Source organism: Rhinolophus ferrumequinum, chromosome 13, assembly GCF_004115265.2.
Source record: "Rhinolophus ferrumequinum isolate MPI-CBG mRhiFer1 chromosome 13, mRhiFer1_v1.p, whole genome shotgun sequence".
Classification (NCBI taxonomy): Eukaryota; Metazoa; Chordata; class Mammalia; order Chiroptera; family Rhinolophidae; genus Rhinolophus; species Rhinolophus ferrumequinum.
The window spans coordinates 58,080,823-58,098,797 of NC_046296.1; the positions used below are offsets into that span (position 1 = coordinate 58,080,823).

General features: G+C 41.7%; 1 protein-coding gene across 1 annotated transcript in view; it reads left to right on the forward strand.

Annotated features, from left to right (window-relative positions):
* The window catches only part of APOB (apolipoprotein B), a 38,601-nt gene extending 21,319 nt beyond the window's left edge, over positions 1–17,282 (forward strand). The window contains exons 21-29 of the mRNA XM_033125573.1: positions 1,566–1,776; positions 2,328–2,503; positions 2,627–2,814; positions 3,287–3,432; positions 5,131–5,504; positions 6,037–13,614; positions 14,023–14,137; positions 14,240–14,423; positions 15,330–17,282. Coding sequence (XP_032981464.1) covers positions 1,566–1,776; positions 2,328–2,503; positions 2,627–2,814; positions 3,287–3,432; positions 5,131–5,504; positions 6,037–13,614; positions 14,023–14,137; positions 14,240–14,423; positions 15,330–16,973 — 10,616 coding nt within the window. The 3' untranslated portion in view covers positions 16,974–17,282. The remainder of the gene's footprint in view (positions 1–1,565; positions 1,777–2,327; positions 2,504–2,626; positions 2,815–3,286; positions 3,433–5,130; positions 5,505–6,036; positions 13,615–14,022; positions 14,138–14,239; positions 14,424–15,329) is intronic.
* The last annotated feature ends 693 nt before the right edge of the window (positions 17,283–17,975 follow it).

A 17,975-nucleotide genomic window follows, 5' to 3' on the forward strand; every position in this document is an offset into this window, starting at 1 on the left:
AAATAGAATACAGAGGGGTCCAGAGAATGTCGGAGTAGAGCGGGGAGGAAGGATAGAGGAAGGCAGTGCCATTTGGAATGATAAAGTCTCACTGGTAAAGGGAACGTAAAAGAGACACCTGAAGGAGGTAAGGGAATAAGCCAAATGAAAGGAGCATTACAGGCTAAGGGGCCAGGAGGTGCAAAGGCCGTGAGGCAGGTGCATGGCTGCCATGTTTGAGAAAAAGGGAGAAAGCCAGGACAGCTGAAGCAGAGATATCAGGGAGGTAACTGGTAGAAGAGGAGGTCATAAAGATAGGGGCCAGTGGGGAAAGAATAGTCTTGTGGGCCGCGGGAAGGACACTGGCTTTTACTAAGTAACATAAGAAGCCACTGGAGAGTTTTCACGATTTGGTTTATGCTCATGTTGAGGAAAGACTTTAAGGGCACAAAGGCAGAGAAACTAGTATGTAGGCTGTGGCAATAATCCAGGTCAAAGCTGGTGGTGCTTTGGATTAGAGTGGTAGCTGAGAACATCTGAGAAATGGTCAGATTCTGGCCATATTTTGAAGGTTAGGCTGACAAGATCTGTTGCTTGAGTGCGTGTTGAGTATAAGAGATAAAGGGAATCAGGATGACTCTAAGATTGTGGGCCTATGCAACTAAAAAATGGAGGTACCATTTACTGGGGTGGAAAAGGCTACTAGAGGAACAGGTTTTAGGGGATGGGACAAACTTAAATGTTCAATTCGGAAGATTTTTTTGTGTAGGAATAGTATGTCACCAAATTAAACTAGAAAAACAAGACCCACCAGAGAAAGGGGGTGTTGTGTGCTGAAAAAAACAAATGTCATGTAACAATTTTACAAAAGATATAAAATGGGTAAGCCTATGAATTGAAGGAAACATGGGAATCTTGTTATAAAGAAAGGAGTCAGGGAGAGGGGAAGGCAGGGCAGGGGTGGCAAAGAACCAAGATGGGTGTCTAGGTGGAGAGTCATATAGAGATGTCATGGCTGCCTCACACAGAAGGACATCAAGACCTTACTGTTCCCTGGACATGCCAAGTGTTTCCCACAGCAGGACCTTCGAGTTTCCAATTCCCTCTGCCTAGAATGCTCTCCCCCCAGAATTTAGCATGGCTCAGCCCTTCTCTTGATTCAAGTCTCTGTCCACATATTCCCTTATGAGAGAAAACTTCTCTGACCACCACACATGAAATAGCACCTCTTCTAGCCCTTTCTAACTTTTATTGTCTTAGCCATTTGTACTGTTCTTCGTAACATTTATTACCATCTGACATAACTAATTTACCTGTTTATTATCTGTACACGCCCACTAGAATGTAAGCTCCACGAGAGCATGGACTCCCCTGTGTCAAGAGCAGTGCCTAGCACATGATAGGCAATCAATCAATATTTGCACATTGAGCAAATGTATGAACACCACTGAGTTAAACATTTAAGGTAAAATCCTGCACTGTCATGTAAAGCACATTGAGTATTTGGGATTGCTCTGCCTTTTTCTCTTTTCCTACCTAACAAAGTTTCTGAATACATGGTTTAATGATCTTGTATGCTCTTTCAGGTGTGAAGCAGACCGAGGCTACTATGGCATTCAGGTATAACCGGCAGAGTATGACTTTGTCCAGTGAAATGCAAATTCCAGATTTTGACGTTGACCTTGGGACAATCTTCAGAGTCAGTGATGAGTCTTCTAAGGAAGAGAAGTCTTACAAACTCACCCTGGACCTTCAAAACAAGAAAATCACTGAAGTCACCCTCATCGGCCACATAAGGTAAGGAAGACTCAGGGTGATCTGACCTGAGCTGCTGACCTTCCTTTTCAGCTTTAAAGCTGACCAGACCAGGGGCTCTCCTGGTCTACAGTCCAAGGGACAGACAGAACCCCCAACATTTTGACTCTGTGCCCATGTCCTGTTGGATCTCCCTGTCGTTCACTATGCACTTACTATTCATCAGGCACTGTGCTGACTGCTTTAAAGAAACTATCTCAGTACTTATAATAAACTGAGTTACCCTGTTTTCTAGATGAGGATACGGTAGCTCAGAGGGGTTAAATAATTTGGCCAAGGTAATAGAGCTATCGATGGTACAGCAGCATTCAAACAGTTTTCAAAAACCTTCTTTCTCCCATACCTCCCTGGAAAGTCCTGAATTTGTGCTGAAATTGGCTGTACAAGTTAATGAGTTCAATCTCTGGTCATTTCTCTGAGCCATTCATGTATCTCACTTCTATCACCACAAGTCCAGCTTCTAACTGTTTAGTCCTGTGTATCTCCTTGGAATGGACACAGTCATTGATGTCCATTGATTTTCTTTTCAATAGTGGTAGCAGAAATGAAGAAGGCAAAATCAAAGGTGTTATTTCCATACCCCGTTTGCAAGCAGAAGCCAGAAGTGAGATCCTCACCCAGTGGTCAACCACAAAACTGCTCCTCCAGATGGACTCATCTGCTACAGCTTACGGCTCAACAATTTCCAGGAAGGTGACATGGCGTTATGGTATGTGTCTCTACCCCACACGAGCGCTTCCAAGAGCGCTCTGTACTTGAGTGCAGTGTTGAGAGCCATTGGTCAGCGGCTGACCTGATACCACTGACAACTATTTCATATGTGCGTTTTCAGATGAAGAGAAGATTGAATTTGAATGGAACACAGGCTCCAACGTGGATACCAAAAAAGTGGCTGCCAATTTCCCCGTGGATCTCTCCGGTTATCCTAAAAGCTTGCATAAGTATGCCAACAGTCTCTTGGATTACAGAGTTCCTCAAACAGACAAGACTTTCCGTCACGTGGGTTCCAAATTAATTGTTGTAAGTACAAATCAGTCAGTCAATAAATACATGGTTATAAGTGCAAATTACATATGCAACCCTGAGTTAGGTGAAAGAGGTGATCCAAAGATGGATAAGGCATGCTCCCTACCCCCAAGGATCTTCTGGGGAAAAAAGAAACATTCATGCATAGTTGCTCAGTTATACAGACTATAGGTGATAACTACCAAATGAATACAAATAAGCAGAAGCGTTTGCTATGACTAAGATATCAAAGGAAGCTTCAGGACACGGGCTAGGAATTTCACTATGTTATTATTCCTTTTATAAAATACAGGAAGAAATCAATGACTGACAACCAAAATTTATAATTTTCTATGATTCATTTTTAACTTTCAGTGTGTCGTCCTGCTTAGTGATTTATCTGTCAAATATGGATTACTGCCTAATGTTAATTGTGCTTGGAAGCCCATCCATGCCCATTGCTCTGAAAACTTCTGTTATTTTGTAGGCAACAAACACGTGGCTTCAGAAGGCATCCATGAGTGTTCCTTATGCCCAGAATTTTCAAGATTACCTCAGTGGCCTAAAAGAGTTGAACCTCCAGAAAATGGGATTGCCAGACTTCCACATCCCACAAAACCTCTTCTTGAAAAGGTATGAAAAGAAACCAGAAAATGTTTCTAGAACCTTCCAAAGTTAGTGGAAGATTTTACTTAGGATGATGTAGACTCTAGTTTACTTTCTGAAGAGAAATATTTTAAGCAATATAAGGAGATTAATAACAGTAGCATAAACACTGTGGCATGTTTGCATCATTAAACATGAAGTCAGACTGTGAACACCAACCCCGCCAGAAAGAACCTAAGAAAGTAATTAGGGATTCTGTTTCATTCACTACATCTGAATTTGAAAGCCGTTCAATTTTCCTCCGCTATACGTGAATCCCCCCTTTGTTCTGGATCAGAACATACTCATAATTGTTTGTGAAGAATTCAACAGTGTCTAGTGGAATTGTTGACTACAAGTTTGCAGTTGAGCTCTAGCGGCTCAGAGCAGCCATTGAACACTGAACGAAGGGAGCATTCTGAGAGAATATTTCACGTTAGCAATATAGCTTCATCCTTACGGAGAAGTCAGATTCCCAACTGAATGTCTCAGCTTACTTCTGTCATTACAGAAATATACATAGTGCTTTACTTTGTTTCATGAAAATGAAAAGGTCAGAGTATGAGCTAAAAAGACAATAGTCTTTTCTAGATAGAGTGTTCTCTGTATGCTCTTCAGGGTTAAGGAGACAAGTGGCCTGTGTCACATGGGCCTTTCTATAGTCTATGGCTGAGCAGCAAAGTTTAATAGACCAAATGAGTGTGAAAGAGCTGAAGTCCACCAAAGCGCTCATATGGACAAACATACTGAAGAGAAGAGAAGAAAGTGGCAACTTCAGAGGATCCAGGAACCTCTTTCTTCACTGTTAGTGCTTCCAGCCAGCAGTCTTCTCTATGCTGTGTTGAAAAGACAGGACCACAGGCCTACAAACCAGACAGGGTCTTAGCAAGCATCCCCCTACTGAATGTGAGAGCCCTGGACAGACCCCTGTTGGAGTGATGTAATGAACAGTTGATTTGCTTACAATTTAAAACTCTGCCATCCTACTTTATTCTTATAAGTTATTATAATACTCCATTGTATGTGCATAGTATTGAAAAGGTTGCAAAGTGCTTTGGGTATTTTTCTCATTTGATATTTAGCTCTGTGAGGTCAGCAGAAAGGGCGCTATTATTCTCACTACATAGATAACATCACTGAGACTCAGAGAGGTGAATTCACTAATATAATATTACTCATTATTGGAAGCTAACACTCTAACCCACACCTGTGTTCTTTCTGCATATCAAGTTGCTTCAATTCAGTTTAGCAAATATATATCAAGTGCCGCCTGTATACAAGATACTAGACTAGGTGCAGAGAGAAGGGGGAAGAAATGGATAAGGTATAACCTGTCCTCCAATGTAGATACGGACAAAGGAGCAAATATGTGCTCATTGTATAAGCAGAATTTCAACATGCTCTCTGAGATATGTGTAAGGGATTATGTCACTATAATAACAAGAGAAAATAACATGCCTTAAATATGTCGTACAGATAAGGAAGCAGCTCTTAGAGGGTTTTGAATGGAAGTGAGTGTTTGATAGGTGGAGGTGAAAAGAGAGGGATGCAGGCATAGGGAGTAGCACGAGGAAAAGTAACAATGGGTTTGGAGCACACACACTATTGTTTGGAAAGCCAGATGGCAGAGAACTTTCAGTTCTTGGTGTCTGACTGTGGGGACATTGTCTTTGTTGTTCCTTTTAGTGATGGCCGGATCAGATACACCTTTAACAAGAACAGTGTGAAAATTGACATTCCTTTGCCTTTCGGTGGCAAATCCTCCAAAGATCTAAAGATGTTGAAGACTATTCAGATACCAGCCCTCAACTTCAAGTCTGTGGGATTCCACCTGCCATCTCGAGAGTTCCAAGTCCCCACTTTTACCATTCCCAAGGTGTACGAACTGCGGGTGCCTCTCTTGGGTGTTCTAGATGTCTCCACAAATATCTACAGCAACCTGTACAACTGGTCGGCGTCCTACACTGGCGGCAACACCAGCACAGACCGCTTGAGCCTTCAGGCTCGGTACCACATGAAGGCTGACTCTGTGTTCAACCTGCTCTCTTACAGTGTGCAAGGTAAGCCATGCCTCGTTAGAGGATACACAGGGCTAGTGCATTGCAGGCTCTGACGGGACAGCCTCCTCTCGGGAGGAAAAGACTTGGGCTTCCTTAGAGATATTTTCCTTCTTACTTGGAAGCCTATTCATTCATTCATTCATTCATTCATTCACTCAGTCAACCAACAGAAATATTTATTAAACATATAATATACACCAAGTATTCTACTAGGCAGTAACAAAGAAAACAGACAGATAAACTGGAAATTACAATTCAGTGTAACAGGTGCTATGATAGGGTATAGAGTATAAATATAAGGTACAGTCAAAGCATTTGTTAAGGGAACCCAGTGAGGTCTATAGTGGTCAGGAAACTCTTCCTGCGGGTCTACCTCTTGCTATCAGATTTTACGCTTGTGTTAGAGATGGAGGAGAATGTTGCACAACTGACCCAGATCAATGTTACTTTATTATTGAAAGTCTTACAACATAGAAATTGTTCTGGAAATTTGTTGCCTAATTTAACCAATGTGTTTTAATTTTTACGTTAGGATCTGGAGAAACAACATATGACTACAAGAATACGTTCACATTATCATGTGATGGGTCTCTATACCACAAATTTCTGGATTCAAATGTCAAATTCAGTCATGTACAAAACATTGGAAACAATCCAGCCTCAAAAAGTTTGCTGACATTCAATGCATCTAGTGAATGGGGACCACAGATGTCTGCGTCAGTACATTTGGACTCAAAAAAGAAAGAGCATTTGTATATCAAGGAAGCCAAGATTGACGGGCAGTTCAGAGTCTCTTCATTCTATGCTAAAGGTGCATATAGCCTGTCTTATCAGAAGGATCCTACCACTGGCCAGCTAAACGGAGAGTCCAAGCTGAGGTTTAACTCCACCTACCTGCAGGGCACCAACCAGATAACGGGAAGATACAAAGATGGAACTTTCTCCCTCTCCTCCACCTCAGATTTACAAGGTGGCATCATGAAAAATACTGCTTCCCTAAAATATGAGAACCACGAGCTGACTCTGACATCTGACACCAATGGGAAGTACGAGGAGTTTGCCACTTCTAACAAAGTAGATCTGACCTTCTCTAAGCAAAGTGCATTGCTCCGTTCTGAATATCAGGCTGATTATAAGTCATTGAGGTTCTTCACCCTGCTTTCTGGATCACTAAATTCCCACGGTCTTGAATTAAATGCTGACATCTTGGGCACTGACAAAGTTAATACTGGTGCTCACAAAGCAACACTACGGATTACCCAAGACGGATTGGCTACCAGTGCAACCACCAGCCTCAAGTACAGCCCCCTGCTGTTGGAGAATGAACTGAATGCCGCGCTCGGCCTCTCCGGGGCATCTGTGAAATTGACAACAAACGGCCGCTTCAGGGAAAACAATGCAAAATTCAGTCTAGATGGAAAAGCTGCCCTCACAGAGGTATCACTGGGAAGTGCTTATCAGGCCATGATTCTGGGTGTCGACAGCAAAAATATTTTCAATTTCAAAATCAACCAGGAGGGACTCAAGCTTTCACATGACATGATGGGCTCCTATGAGGAGATGAAACTTGACTACACGAACAATCTGAACATTGCAGGCTTAGCACTGGACTTCTCTTCAAAACTTGACAACATCTATAGTTCTGACAAGTTTTATAAGCAAACTTTTAATTTACAGCTACAGCCCTATTCTCTTGTGACTACTTTAAACAATGACCTGAAATTCAGTGCTCTGGATCTGACCAACCATGGAAAGTTACGGCTAGAACCCCTCAAGCTGAATGTGGGTGGGAACATAAAAGGAGCTTACCAAAATAACGAAATCAAACACATCTACACCATCTCTTATGCAGACTTATCCGCAAGTTATAAAGCAGACACTGTCGCTAAGGTGCAGGATACAGAGTTTACCCATCGGCTCAACGCGAACATCGCTGGGTTAGCTTCAGCCGTTGACATTAGTACAAATTACAATTCGGACTCACTGCATTTCAGCAATGTTTTCCACTCTGTAATGGCCCCGTTTACAATGACCATCGATACCCATACAAATGGCAACGGGAAACTGGTTCTCTGGGGAGAACACACTGGGCAGCTGTACAGCAAATTCCTACTGAAAGCGGAACCACTGGCCCTTACGTTCTCTCATGATTACAAAGGATCCACAAGTCACCTTCTCAAGTCCAAAAGGAGCATCAGTTCTGCTCTTGATCACAAAGCCAGTGTCCTGCTCACTCCAGCTGAGCAGACAAGCAACTGGAAACTCAAGACCCAGTTGAACAAAAATGAATATAGCCATGACTTTGATGCTTACAACACAAAAGACAAAGTCGGCGTGGAGCTTAGTGGACGAGCCCTGGCTGACCTCACCATGCTAGACAGCCCGATTAAAGTGCCACTTATACTCAGTGAGCCTGTCAATGTAATTGATGCTTTGGAGATAAGGGACATGACTGACCAGCCCCAGGGATTCACCATTGTTGCTTCTGTAAAATATGATAAGAACCAAGATGTTCACACCATCAATCTCCCCTTCTTGAACATCCTGCCGGAATATTTTGAGAAGACCCGAGTAGTAACAGTAACTGCTTTGGAAACCATACAGAGAGAATTGAAACGCATTGACATTGATCAGTTCGTGGGGAAATACAGAGCAGCCTTGGACAAACTTTCACAGCAAGTTAATGATTATATGAATGACTTCAATTGGGAGAGACAAGTTTCAAGTGCCAAGGAGAAACTAACTGCTTTCACAAAAAATTATGGAATTACAGAAAATGATATAAAAAATCAATTGGACAATTTCAAAATCAACCTTAATGAAAAACTATCTCAAATACAAACATATGTGATACAATTTGATCAGTATATTAAAGATAATTATGATTTGCATGATTTTAAAACAGCTATTGCTAAGATTGTTGATCGAATCATTGAAAAATTGAAAATTCTTGATGAACGTTATCATATCAGTGTAACTTTAGTAAAAACAATCCATGAGCTATATTTGTTTATTGAAAAGATTGATTTTAACAAAATCGGAAGTAGTACAGCATCTTGGATGCAAAATATGGATACTAAGTATCAAATCAGAATCCAGATACAAGAAAAATTGCAATATCTCAAGACACAGATTCAAAATATTGACATCCAGCACCTTGCAGAAAAGTTAAAACAACAGGTTGAAGCTATTGATGTCAGAGTGTTTTTAGATCAGTTGAGAACGACAATTCCACTTCAAAAAATAAAGGAAATGATTGAGCATGTGAAAGGCTATGTTAGCGATCTCATTGAAAATTTTGAAGTAACTGAGAAAATCAATGCTCTCAGAGACACGGTTCTCAAGTTAATTAAGATGTATAAAACAGACCAACACTTCCAGGTTTTAATGGATAAATCAGTACAGTTGGCCCACCAATATAAGTTAAAGGAAACTGTTCAGAAGCTAAGCAATGTCCTACAACAAGTTGGGATAAAAGATCACTTTGAGAAATTGGTTGGGTTTATTGATGATTCTGTCGAGCAGCTTAAGGCATTGTCTTTTAAAAATTTCATAGAAGAAGTAAACAGATTCCTTGACCTGTTGGTAAAGAAATTAAAGTCATTTGATTACCATCAGTTTGTAGATGAAACCAATAAAAAAATCCATGAGGTGACTAAGAGAATCAATGGTGAAATCCAGGCTCTGGACCTTCCACAGAAAGCTAAAGCACTAAAATTGTTTGTAGAGGACGTCAAGGCTGTGGTCTCAGTCCATCTGGAAAATCTAAAAGACACCAAGATCCCCTTATTCATAGATTGGTTACAGGAGGCTTTAAATTCGACACATTTAATTTACATGAAAATCAAATTCCAAGAGACCCTAGAATATGTACGAGACCAAATGTATCAAGTGGACCTTCAACGGGAAATTCAGAAATACCTGTCCTTGGTTGGCCAAGTTTACAGCACACTTGTCACTTACATTTCTGACTGGTGGAGACTTGCTGCTAAGAACCTTACTGACTTTGCAGAACAGTATTCTCTCCAAGACTGGGCTGAAAACCTGAAAGTGTTGGTAGAACAAGGGTTCACTGTCCCTGAAATCCAGACCATCTTCGGGACCATACCTGCCTTTGAAGTCAGTCTCCGTGCCCTTCAGGAAGCTACATATCAGACTCCCAGCTTCATAGTCCCCCTGACAGATCTGAAGATTCCATCAGTTCAAATAAACTTCAAAAAGTTGAAAGATATAAAAATCCCATCCAGCTTTTCCACGCCAGAATTTACTGTCCTCAACACCTTCCACGTTCCTTCCATTACAATTGACTTGGCAGAAATAAAAGCAAAAGTCATCAGAATCATTGACCAAATACTGAGCAGTGAGCTGCAATGGCCAGTTCCAGAAGTATACCTGAGGGACCTGAAGGGGGTGGACACCATTCTTGCTAGAATCACTCTGCCAGACTTCCATGTACCAGAAATCACAATTCCAGAATTTACAATCCCACATCTTGACCTTAAAGATTTTCAAGTTCCTGACCTTCATATACCAGAATTCCAGCTTCCCAGTATCTCAGACACCATCAAAGTACCTGCTTTGGGCAAGCTGTATGGTGTTTTGAAAATCCAGTCTCCCCTTTTCACATTAGATGCGAATGCTGACATTCAGAATGTCACTACACCCGAGAACAATGCAGAAATCATGGCTTCCATCACTGCCAAAGGAGACTCCAAATTAGAAGTCCTCAAATTTGATTTTCAAGCAAATGCACAGCTCTCAGACCCTGAGATTAATCCACTGTTTCTGAAGGAATCAATGAGTTTCTCTAGCAAGTACCTGAAAATAGAGCGTAAGGTTGAAGTGCTATCTTTGGGAAATACTATTGAGGCAAAATCAAACACAGTGGCAGGTATACACACAGAAAAAAATACACTGGAGCTCAGGAATGGTGTGCTCATCAAGATAAACGATCAGCTTACCCTGGACAGCAACACAAAGTACTTCCACAAACTGAACATCCCCAAACTAGACTTCTCCAGTCAGGCTGACCTGCACAATGAAATCAAGGCCCTGTTGGAAAATGGACACAGAACATGGACTTCTTCTGGGAGAGGGTCATGGAAGTGGGCCTGCCCCAAATTCTCAGATGAGGGAACACATGAATCACAGATTAGCTTCTCTATGAAAGGACCCGACACTTCCTTTAGAATGTCTAATAAGATTAATAGCAAACACCTAAGAGTAAACCAAACCTTGGTTTCTGAATCTGACTTCCTCGACTTCGCTAAATTTGAAATCCAGTCACAAGTTGAATCTCAGTATGTGGGCCACAGTGTTCTAACTGCTAAAGGCACAGCACTGCTTGGAGAAAAGAAGGTAGAGCTAACGGGCAACCACGGTGCTCATTTAAATGGAAAAATTAGTGGAACTCTGAAAAATTCTCTTTTCTTTTCAGCACAGCCGTTTGAAATTACTGCATCCACAAACAATGAAGGGAATTTGAAAGTTAGTTTTCCATTAAAATTGACAGGGAAAATAGACTTCCTGAATAATTATGCCCTGTTTCTGAGTCCGAATGCCCAGCAAGCAGGTTGGCAAGCAAGTGCCAGGTTCAATCAGTACAAGTACAATCATAATTTCTCTGCTGGAAACAATGAGAACAGCATCGAGGCCCATGTAGGAATAAATGGAGAAGCCAACCTGGATTTCTTAAACATTCCTTTGACAATTCCTAAAATGACTCTACCTTACACAAGACTCACAACTCCACAGGTGAAAGATTTCTCCTTATGGGAAAGAACAGGCTTGAAGGAGTTCTTGAAAACAACAAAGCAATCATTTGATTTTAGTGTAAAGGCTCAGTATAAGAAAAACAAAGACAAACATTCCATCTCAATTCCTTTGGATGCGTTTTATGCCTTTATCAATCAGAACATCAATTCCTTCAACAGGCATGTTGAGAAAGTCAGAAACAAGACATTAGAATTGTTTACCAAATCCTATAATAAGGCAAAGATTACATTTGATAAGTACAAAGTTGAACAATCCCGTAACAACCAGCCCAGGATCTTCCAGATTCCTGGATACACTATTCCAATCGTCAACGCTGAAGTGTCTCCATTCACAGTAGAGATGTTTGCTTTCGGCTATGTGTTCCCCAAAGAGATCAGCACGCCCAGCTTCACCACCCCAGCTTCTGGTGTCATTGTGCCCTCCTATACCCTAACCATACCATTCCTAGAGCTGCCAGCTCTTCATATCCCTGGGGATTTTCTCAAGTTTTCTCTTCCAGAATTTAACAAATTGAGTATCCCACGCAATATTTTAATTCCAGCCATGGGCAATGTTACCTATGATTTTTCCTTTAAATCAAGTGTCATCACACTGAATACCAATGTTGGACTTTACAATCAATCAGATATCGTTGCTCATTTCCTCACTTCCTCTTCTTCTGTCATTGACACACTGCAGTACAAGTTAGAGGGCACTTCAAGCTTGACGAGGAAAAGAGGGTTGAAGTTGGCCACAGCTTTGTCTCTGAATAACAAATTTGTGGAAGGCCATCATGACAGTACCATTAGCTTCACTAAGAGAAACATGGATGCTTCAGTGGCAACAACTGCAAAAGTCCAAATTCCAATTCTGAAAATGGATTTCAAGCAAGAACTTACTGGAAATACCAAGTCAAAGCCATCTATCTCTTCATCCATTGAATTAAAGTATGATTTCAATTCCACCAAGCTGTACTCTGCTGCGACAGGGACAGTTGACCACAAGCTCAGCTTAGAAAGCCTCACTTCTTACTTTTCCATTGAGTCATCTAACAAAGGAGATATCAAGGGTTCAGTCCTTTCACAGGAATATTCAGGAACTATTGCCAGTGAGGTCAGCACTTATTTGAATTCCAAGGGTCCTCGGTCTTCAGTGAAGCTGCAAGGGACCTCCAAAGTTGATGGTATCTGGAACCTTGAAGTAAAAGAAAGTTTTGCTGGAGAAGCCACTCTCCAACGCATATATGCCATCTGGGAACACAATACAAAAAACCACTTACAGCTAGAGAGACTCATGGTTTCCACATCGGGAGAGCATAAAAGCACAGCCACCCTAGATCTCTCCCCATGGAAAATGTCAGCCCTTGTTCAGGTCCATGCAAGTCAACACAGTTCCCTCCTTGATGTCGGTTACCTTGGCCAGGAAGTGTCCCTGAATGCCAACACTGAGAACCAGAAATTCAGCTGGAAAAGTGAGATCAAGGTTCTTACCTCGTCTCTCCAGCATGATGTACAGCTTTCTAACAATCAAGAAGACGTACGCCTTGACATTGCAGGTTCCTTAGAAGGGCACCTACGGTTCCTCAGAAATATTGGCCTACCAGTTTATGACAAGAGCATATGGGACCTCCTAAAGCTGGATAGAACCACCAGTGTTGATAAGAAACAGTATCTTCGTGCTTCAACGGCCCTTGTATACACCAAAAACCCCAATGGCTATATTTTCTCTGTCCCTGTGCAAGCATTGGCTGACAAATTCATTATTCCTGGGCTGAAACTAAATAATCTGAATTCAGTTCTTGTCATACCTACATTCCAAATCCCATTTACAGATCTTCAGGTTCCATCCTACACACTTGACTTCAGTGAAATAATAATCTACAAGAAGCTAAGTACTTCACCATTTTCCCTCAAGGTACCAGCACTACCCAAGGTGACATTCCCTGAAGTTGATGTGTTAACAAAGTATTTTGAACCGGAAGACTCCTCAGTTCCCTATTTTGAGGTAACTGTGCCTAAATCTCAGTTAACTGTGTCCCAGTTCTCCTTTCCAAAAAGTATTTCAGTTGGCGTTGCTGTTTTAGATCTAAATGAGGTGGCCGGCAGGATTGCAGATTTTCAGTTGCCAGACGTCACCATGCCTGAGCGAACTATTGAGATTCCTACCATTAAGTTCTCTGTACCTGCTGGAATTTCCATCCCTTCCTTTGGAACACTGACTGCACATGTTGAGGTGGCCTCTCCCCTGTATAATGCTACTTGGAGTGCTGGTTTGAAAAACAAAGTAGATCACCTTGAAACATTCCTGGATTCCACATGCAGCTCCACCATACGGTTCCTGGAATACAACCTAAATGGTAAGGAAATGTCCTGACTCCTCTCAGATAAGAATTCTATGTGTTATATATGTTCAGTGAGAGTTATGAATAAATAATCATGTATTTAGATATGACTAGAGGCTCAATTACTCTCTATAGGAAAATCTAAAAGAAGAGGGGATATACATCTACCCCACATGTAAAAACCATCCTGTAGAAAACCTACTGACATTCAAGAGGAATGGGTTCAAAGAAAATAGACATTTCTGTGATGATTTTAGGACTAATAATATCTCCTTCTAACTATTTCTGTTTTTAAAAAATGTGGACTGTGTGTTTCAAATATATAAGGAAGGCATTTGGTTAAAATAGATTTCTCCCAGTTTGCACAATGAAAATGTCTGTGTCCTACAGTTAGTAATCAAATGAAAACTCTCTCCTATACAGTTGTGGGAACACAGAAGATTGAAAATGCCATGTTAGTCTGTCAGACTAAAGGAACATTTGCTCACCAGGACATCAAAGCAGAATATAGAGAAGATGGCAAATATCAAACATTTTGGTATGGGATTTTTATCGAAACTTCATTCTTATCAAGTCACTGTGATTTTTTTGCCACCTTTGTCCCCTCTTCACGATGGCTTCTCTGCTTTTCTGCCTGCAGGAACTGGGAACGAGAGACTCGCCTTGATGTCACCAGCCCCACATTTACTGACGTCCATCTGCACTTCCGTGCAGATGAGAATAACCTCACTTACTCAGCAGCCTCCCCAGCCATAGGAACCGTGGCCATGGACTTCGAAAAGAATAAGTATACCTTAAAATGGAGCTTGTACTACCGCCCTCAGGTGAGCCCCACGGAATGGGTTACGTACCCACCCCATGACAAAGTATTCTCTCTGGGCTTTCCCAGACTAGGTGAAACACGAGCAATGAGCAGGTTGAACTTCCTCTCTGATGAACTATTCTCCAGCAAATATCACTACAAGTCTTTTATTGACTTTAATTATTAGATGGACACGTGACATCATGTTGCCACGGTTACGTTATTACTTTGGGGCAAATCTAGAAAGAGGAGGGTTATGCCTCACCGCCTAAGTCACAGAAAAACTCTGCCACATGCTGAGTTTCAGATAGTAGTTTCTGGAATATCTGAGGCTTCAAAATGCTTCCTCACAATAGAACTGTTAGATGAGATAATGCCAGATTTGTCTCATGTATTTTACCAGTTCTTCTAGGGCCAAATCAAAGAGGCCATTAGATTTAGTAGAGGAAGAAACATTATATGGTTCTATTACTGAAGTTTGTCGTGGGCTTGGAGAAATGAGTGGCTCCTGATACTGGTATTCTAGATCTCTGCTGGATGCGCTCTGGACTTTTTCCTTTTTTGCTACTTCTTTTTCTCTGGAATTAGTCTTTTCTTTCTTTCTCCCCTTTGTCCTCCTCCTCCTCCTTTTTCTTCTCCTCCTTTTCTGCTCTTCAGTCCTAGGCAGGCCTTAATGTTAAGTGTTACTGAGTCAATGCCATGCATAATTGTATCCTTTCTGAGGCACATGATAAAGAAGAATTAACACCAGTGGACTTGTTTACCCGTAAGACAAACATGAACTGATACATGAAAGATAAATCCCCCTCAGAATATGCAAGATCCTCTAATCTCTCAACTGCTAACGAAGTTTTAGTGTAGTATATTATATAATCCGGATAACTGAAACCATGTTCTCTTCATCCTTTTTTTTCTTTTCTGGTTTCAGTCGTCTCCAGACAAAAAACTCAACATACTCCAAACTGAGTTGAGGTACCAGGAACCTAGTGAGAGATTTCAGCTGAAAGTTAACTGGGAAGAGGAGGCGGTGTCTGAATTGCTAAACTCTCTGAAAGACAATGTGCCCAAGGCAACAGGGGCCCTTTATGACTGTGTCAGCAAGTACCACGAGGAGTTCACAGGACTTACTCTGAAAGATGCTTCTTTAAAAGTGAGAGGAAGTCTGCAGAACAGCGCTGACCAGGCCTATCACGAAGCAGTGAGGCAGATTGACAAGGTGAACAAGACGCTCGGGAGGGTAGCCAGAGGCACCGCGCGGGCCTACCAGCTGTGGAATGACAAGGCCCACAGTCTGTACCAGGACCTGTTGGATCAGGAGGGCCAAGTCGATCTCCAGACAGTTCAAAATAAGGTGCTTGACAGCCTAATAGGAGTGACTGAGGATTGCAAAGTAATAGTCAATCGTCTGATTGGCGTGTTCATCGATTACCTAAAGCTCACCAGATTCCAGCTCCCAGGAAAGGCTGGGACATCATACACTATAGATGAACTCTGCACTGCGGTCCTGAGGGAGGTAGGGAAGGTACTGTCCCAGGTACATTCAAAAATCCACAATGGGTTAGAAACACTGTTTTCCTATTTCCAAGACCTGATGGAGAAATCTGAACTAATCAAGGACCTAAAGATTAAACTTCCTTTTGATTCAAGGAGTCATAAACTAATAGATATAACCTTGGAATATGGGCAACTATTGAAATCTTTATCACAAAAGGTCCAAAATGTATTTAATGACCTCCAGACTAACAAAACTACAGAAATGTTAGATGATCTTCAGAGATATTTACAAAATGTTTTCCAAGAGATACAAGGAGAAATGAACCGCTTAAAAGAGAAGAAATTTACTATTCTCATAAATGATATCCAACACAAGATCAACACAACTTTCAATGGTTATAGTCAATATGTTTTTAGATTTCTGAATGAAAACCTATACCCTAACTTTAACAAGTTTAATGAACTTGTTCAAAACAAACTTCAGGAAGCTTCTAGAGAGTTAGAGCAGCTCCATCAGACTATAAAGGCTTTTCACAAAGAATATTTGGTTCCAAGTGTGGTCAGCTGGCCAGTGCAATTCTATAAACTTGAAGAAAAGATAATCCACCTGATCAAGATCCTAATAGATGGCCTTAAGGACTTCCATTCCAAATACAGTGCCAGAGTTGCTGGCTTTACTTCCCAACTCTCAAGTGAATTTGAACCATTTGTGCAGAATTCTATCCAGAAATATCTCAGCATCCTTGCCGATGCAGATGGAACAAGGAAAGAGAAGATTGTAGAGCTTTCTACCAGTGCTCAGGAAATAATTAAACTCTGGGCCGATCTAATGGAGAAAATCACTTCTGATTACCACCAGCAGTTCAAATATAAACTACAGGATTTTTCAAACCGACTCTCTGATTACTATGAAAAATTCATTGCTGAGTCCAAAAGATTGATTGACCTGTCCATTCAAAAATACCACATGTTTCTGAGCTACATCATTGAGATCCTACAAACACTGAAATCGGCTGTAGTCAACGGCGTGCGCCCCGACATAAAGATTGCTCCGGGAGAATTTACTATCACTTTCTAATTTCCTTAAAGCAATTCTCATTTATTCTTCTACTCCAATTAAGCTTCCACATAGTAAGGGGAAAAAAATCAAACTGTATGTTTGAATTCATATAATCATACACGGAGCCAGCCCTGTAGCAGGCAGCTGACTACAAGCAGAAGCACATGTGAACTGGACCTGCACTGAAGCTGGCGTCAGATCTTTGAAGGTCTCTGAACTCTGAGAGACAACGTATTTTTGCAAGTTAAAGGAAATCAGGATCTGAGTTATTCTGCTAAACTTGGGGGGAGGGAGAAAAAATAAATGAATTCTTTATTGTGTATTGGACCATTCACTGTGGCTCATTAGTACTGAAAGATAGTGAAACGAAGGTATTGATCAAATGTCTGACATTTCAAATCCTCCAGCAGAACGCACACTGTGTTTCGAGTGATAAAGGGGAAAGACAGAATTTGTGGAGGGAAACATTTTGCCACCTAAAAAACAGTATTCCAAACTCTGAAGTCAACCAGGCCATTGCCATGGGTTGCACTAAGGCCTTGTCAGCTTTCTGTTTTGAACCATCTGTAGCTGGGTAAAGGGCCCAGCCCCTTTGGGGGCTTCTCCGAGTTTGCTGAAACAATTATTCCCTTCTGGGAACAACTCTGAGACAATTCACTCAGCACTGGTGTGGGCTGTTTGATGACTGACTGACTGACTAGCCACGGCACTGAACTACTTGTAGGCTTTCTCATACAGGGTTTGGAAGGAAGGACGAATGGGACTGAAAATCCATGAGGCTGACTGGTTTTTTTGGAGAGAGACTATCTATATCCTCCAAGGAGGATGAGCTGCCAGGGGCTGCTCAGGGTGTTGGGGAGGCAAAGTGTCTGTGTTCTTTCCTCTCCACCTGCTCCTAGGCCTGGCACTGCCCCTGCCCCACCAAGAACTGGCCTCCACCCTCCTAAACCTCCCCACTTCTACCATGCCTGCTTGCTGCCTTCCCAGCCTCCACCCAGCGACTTCTACTTCCGCTGCCCC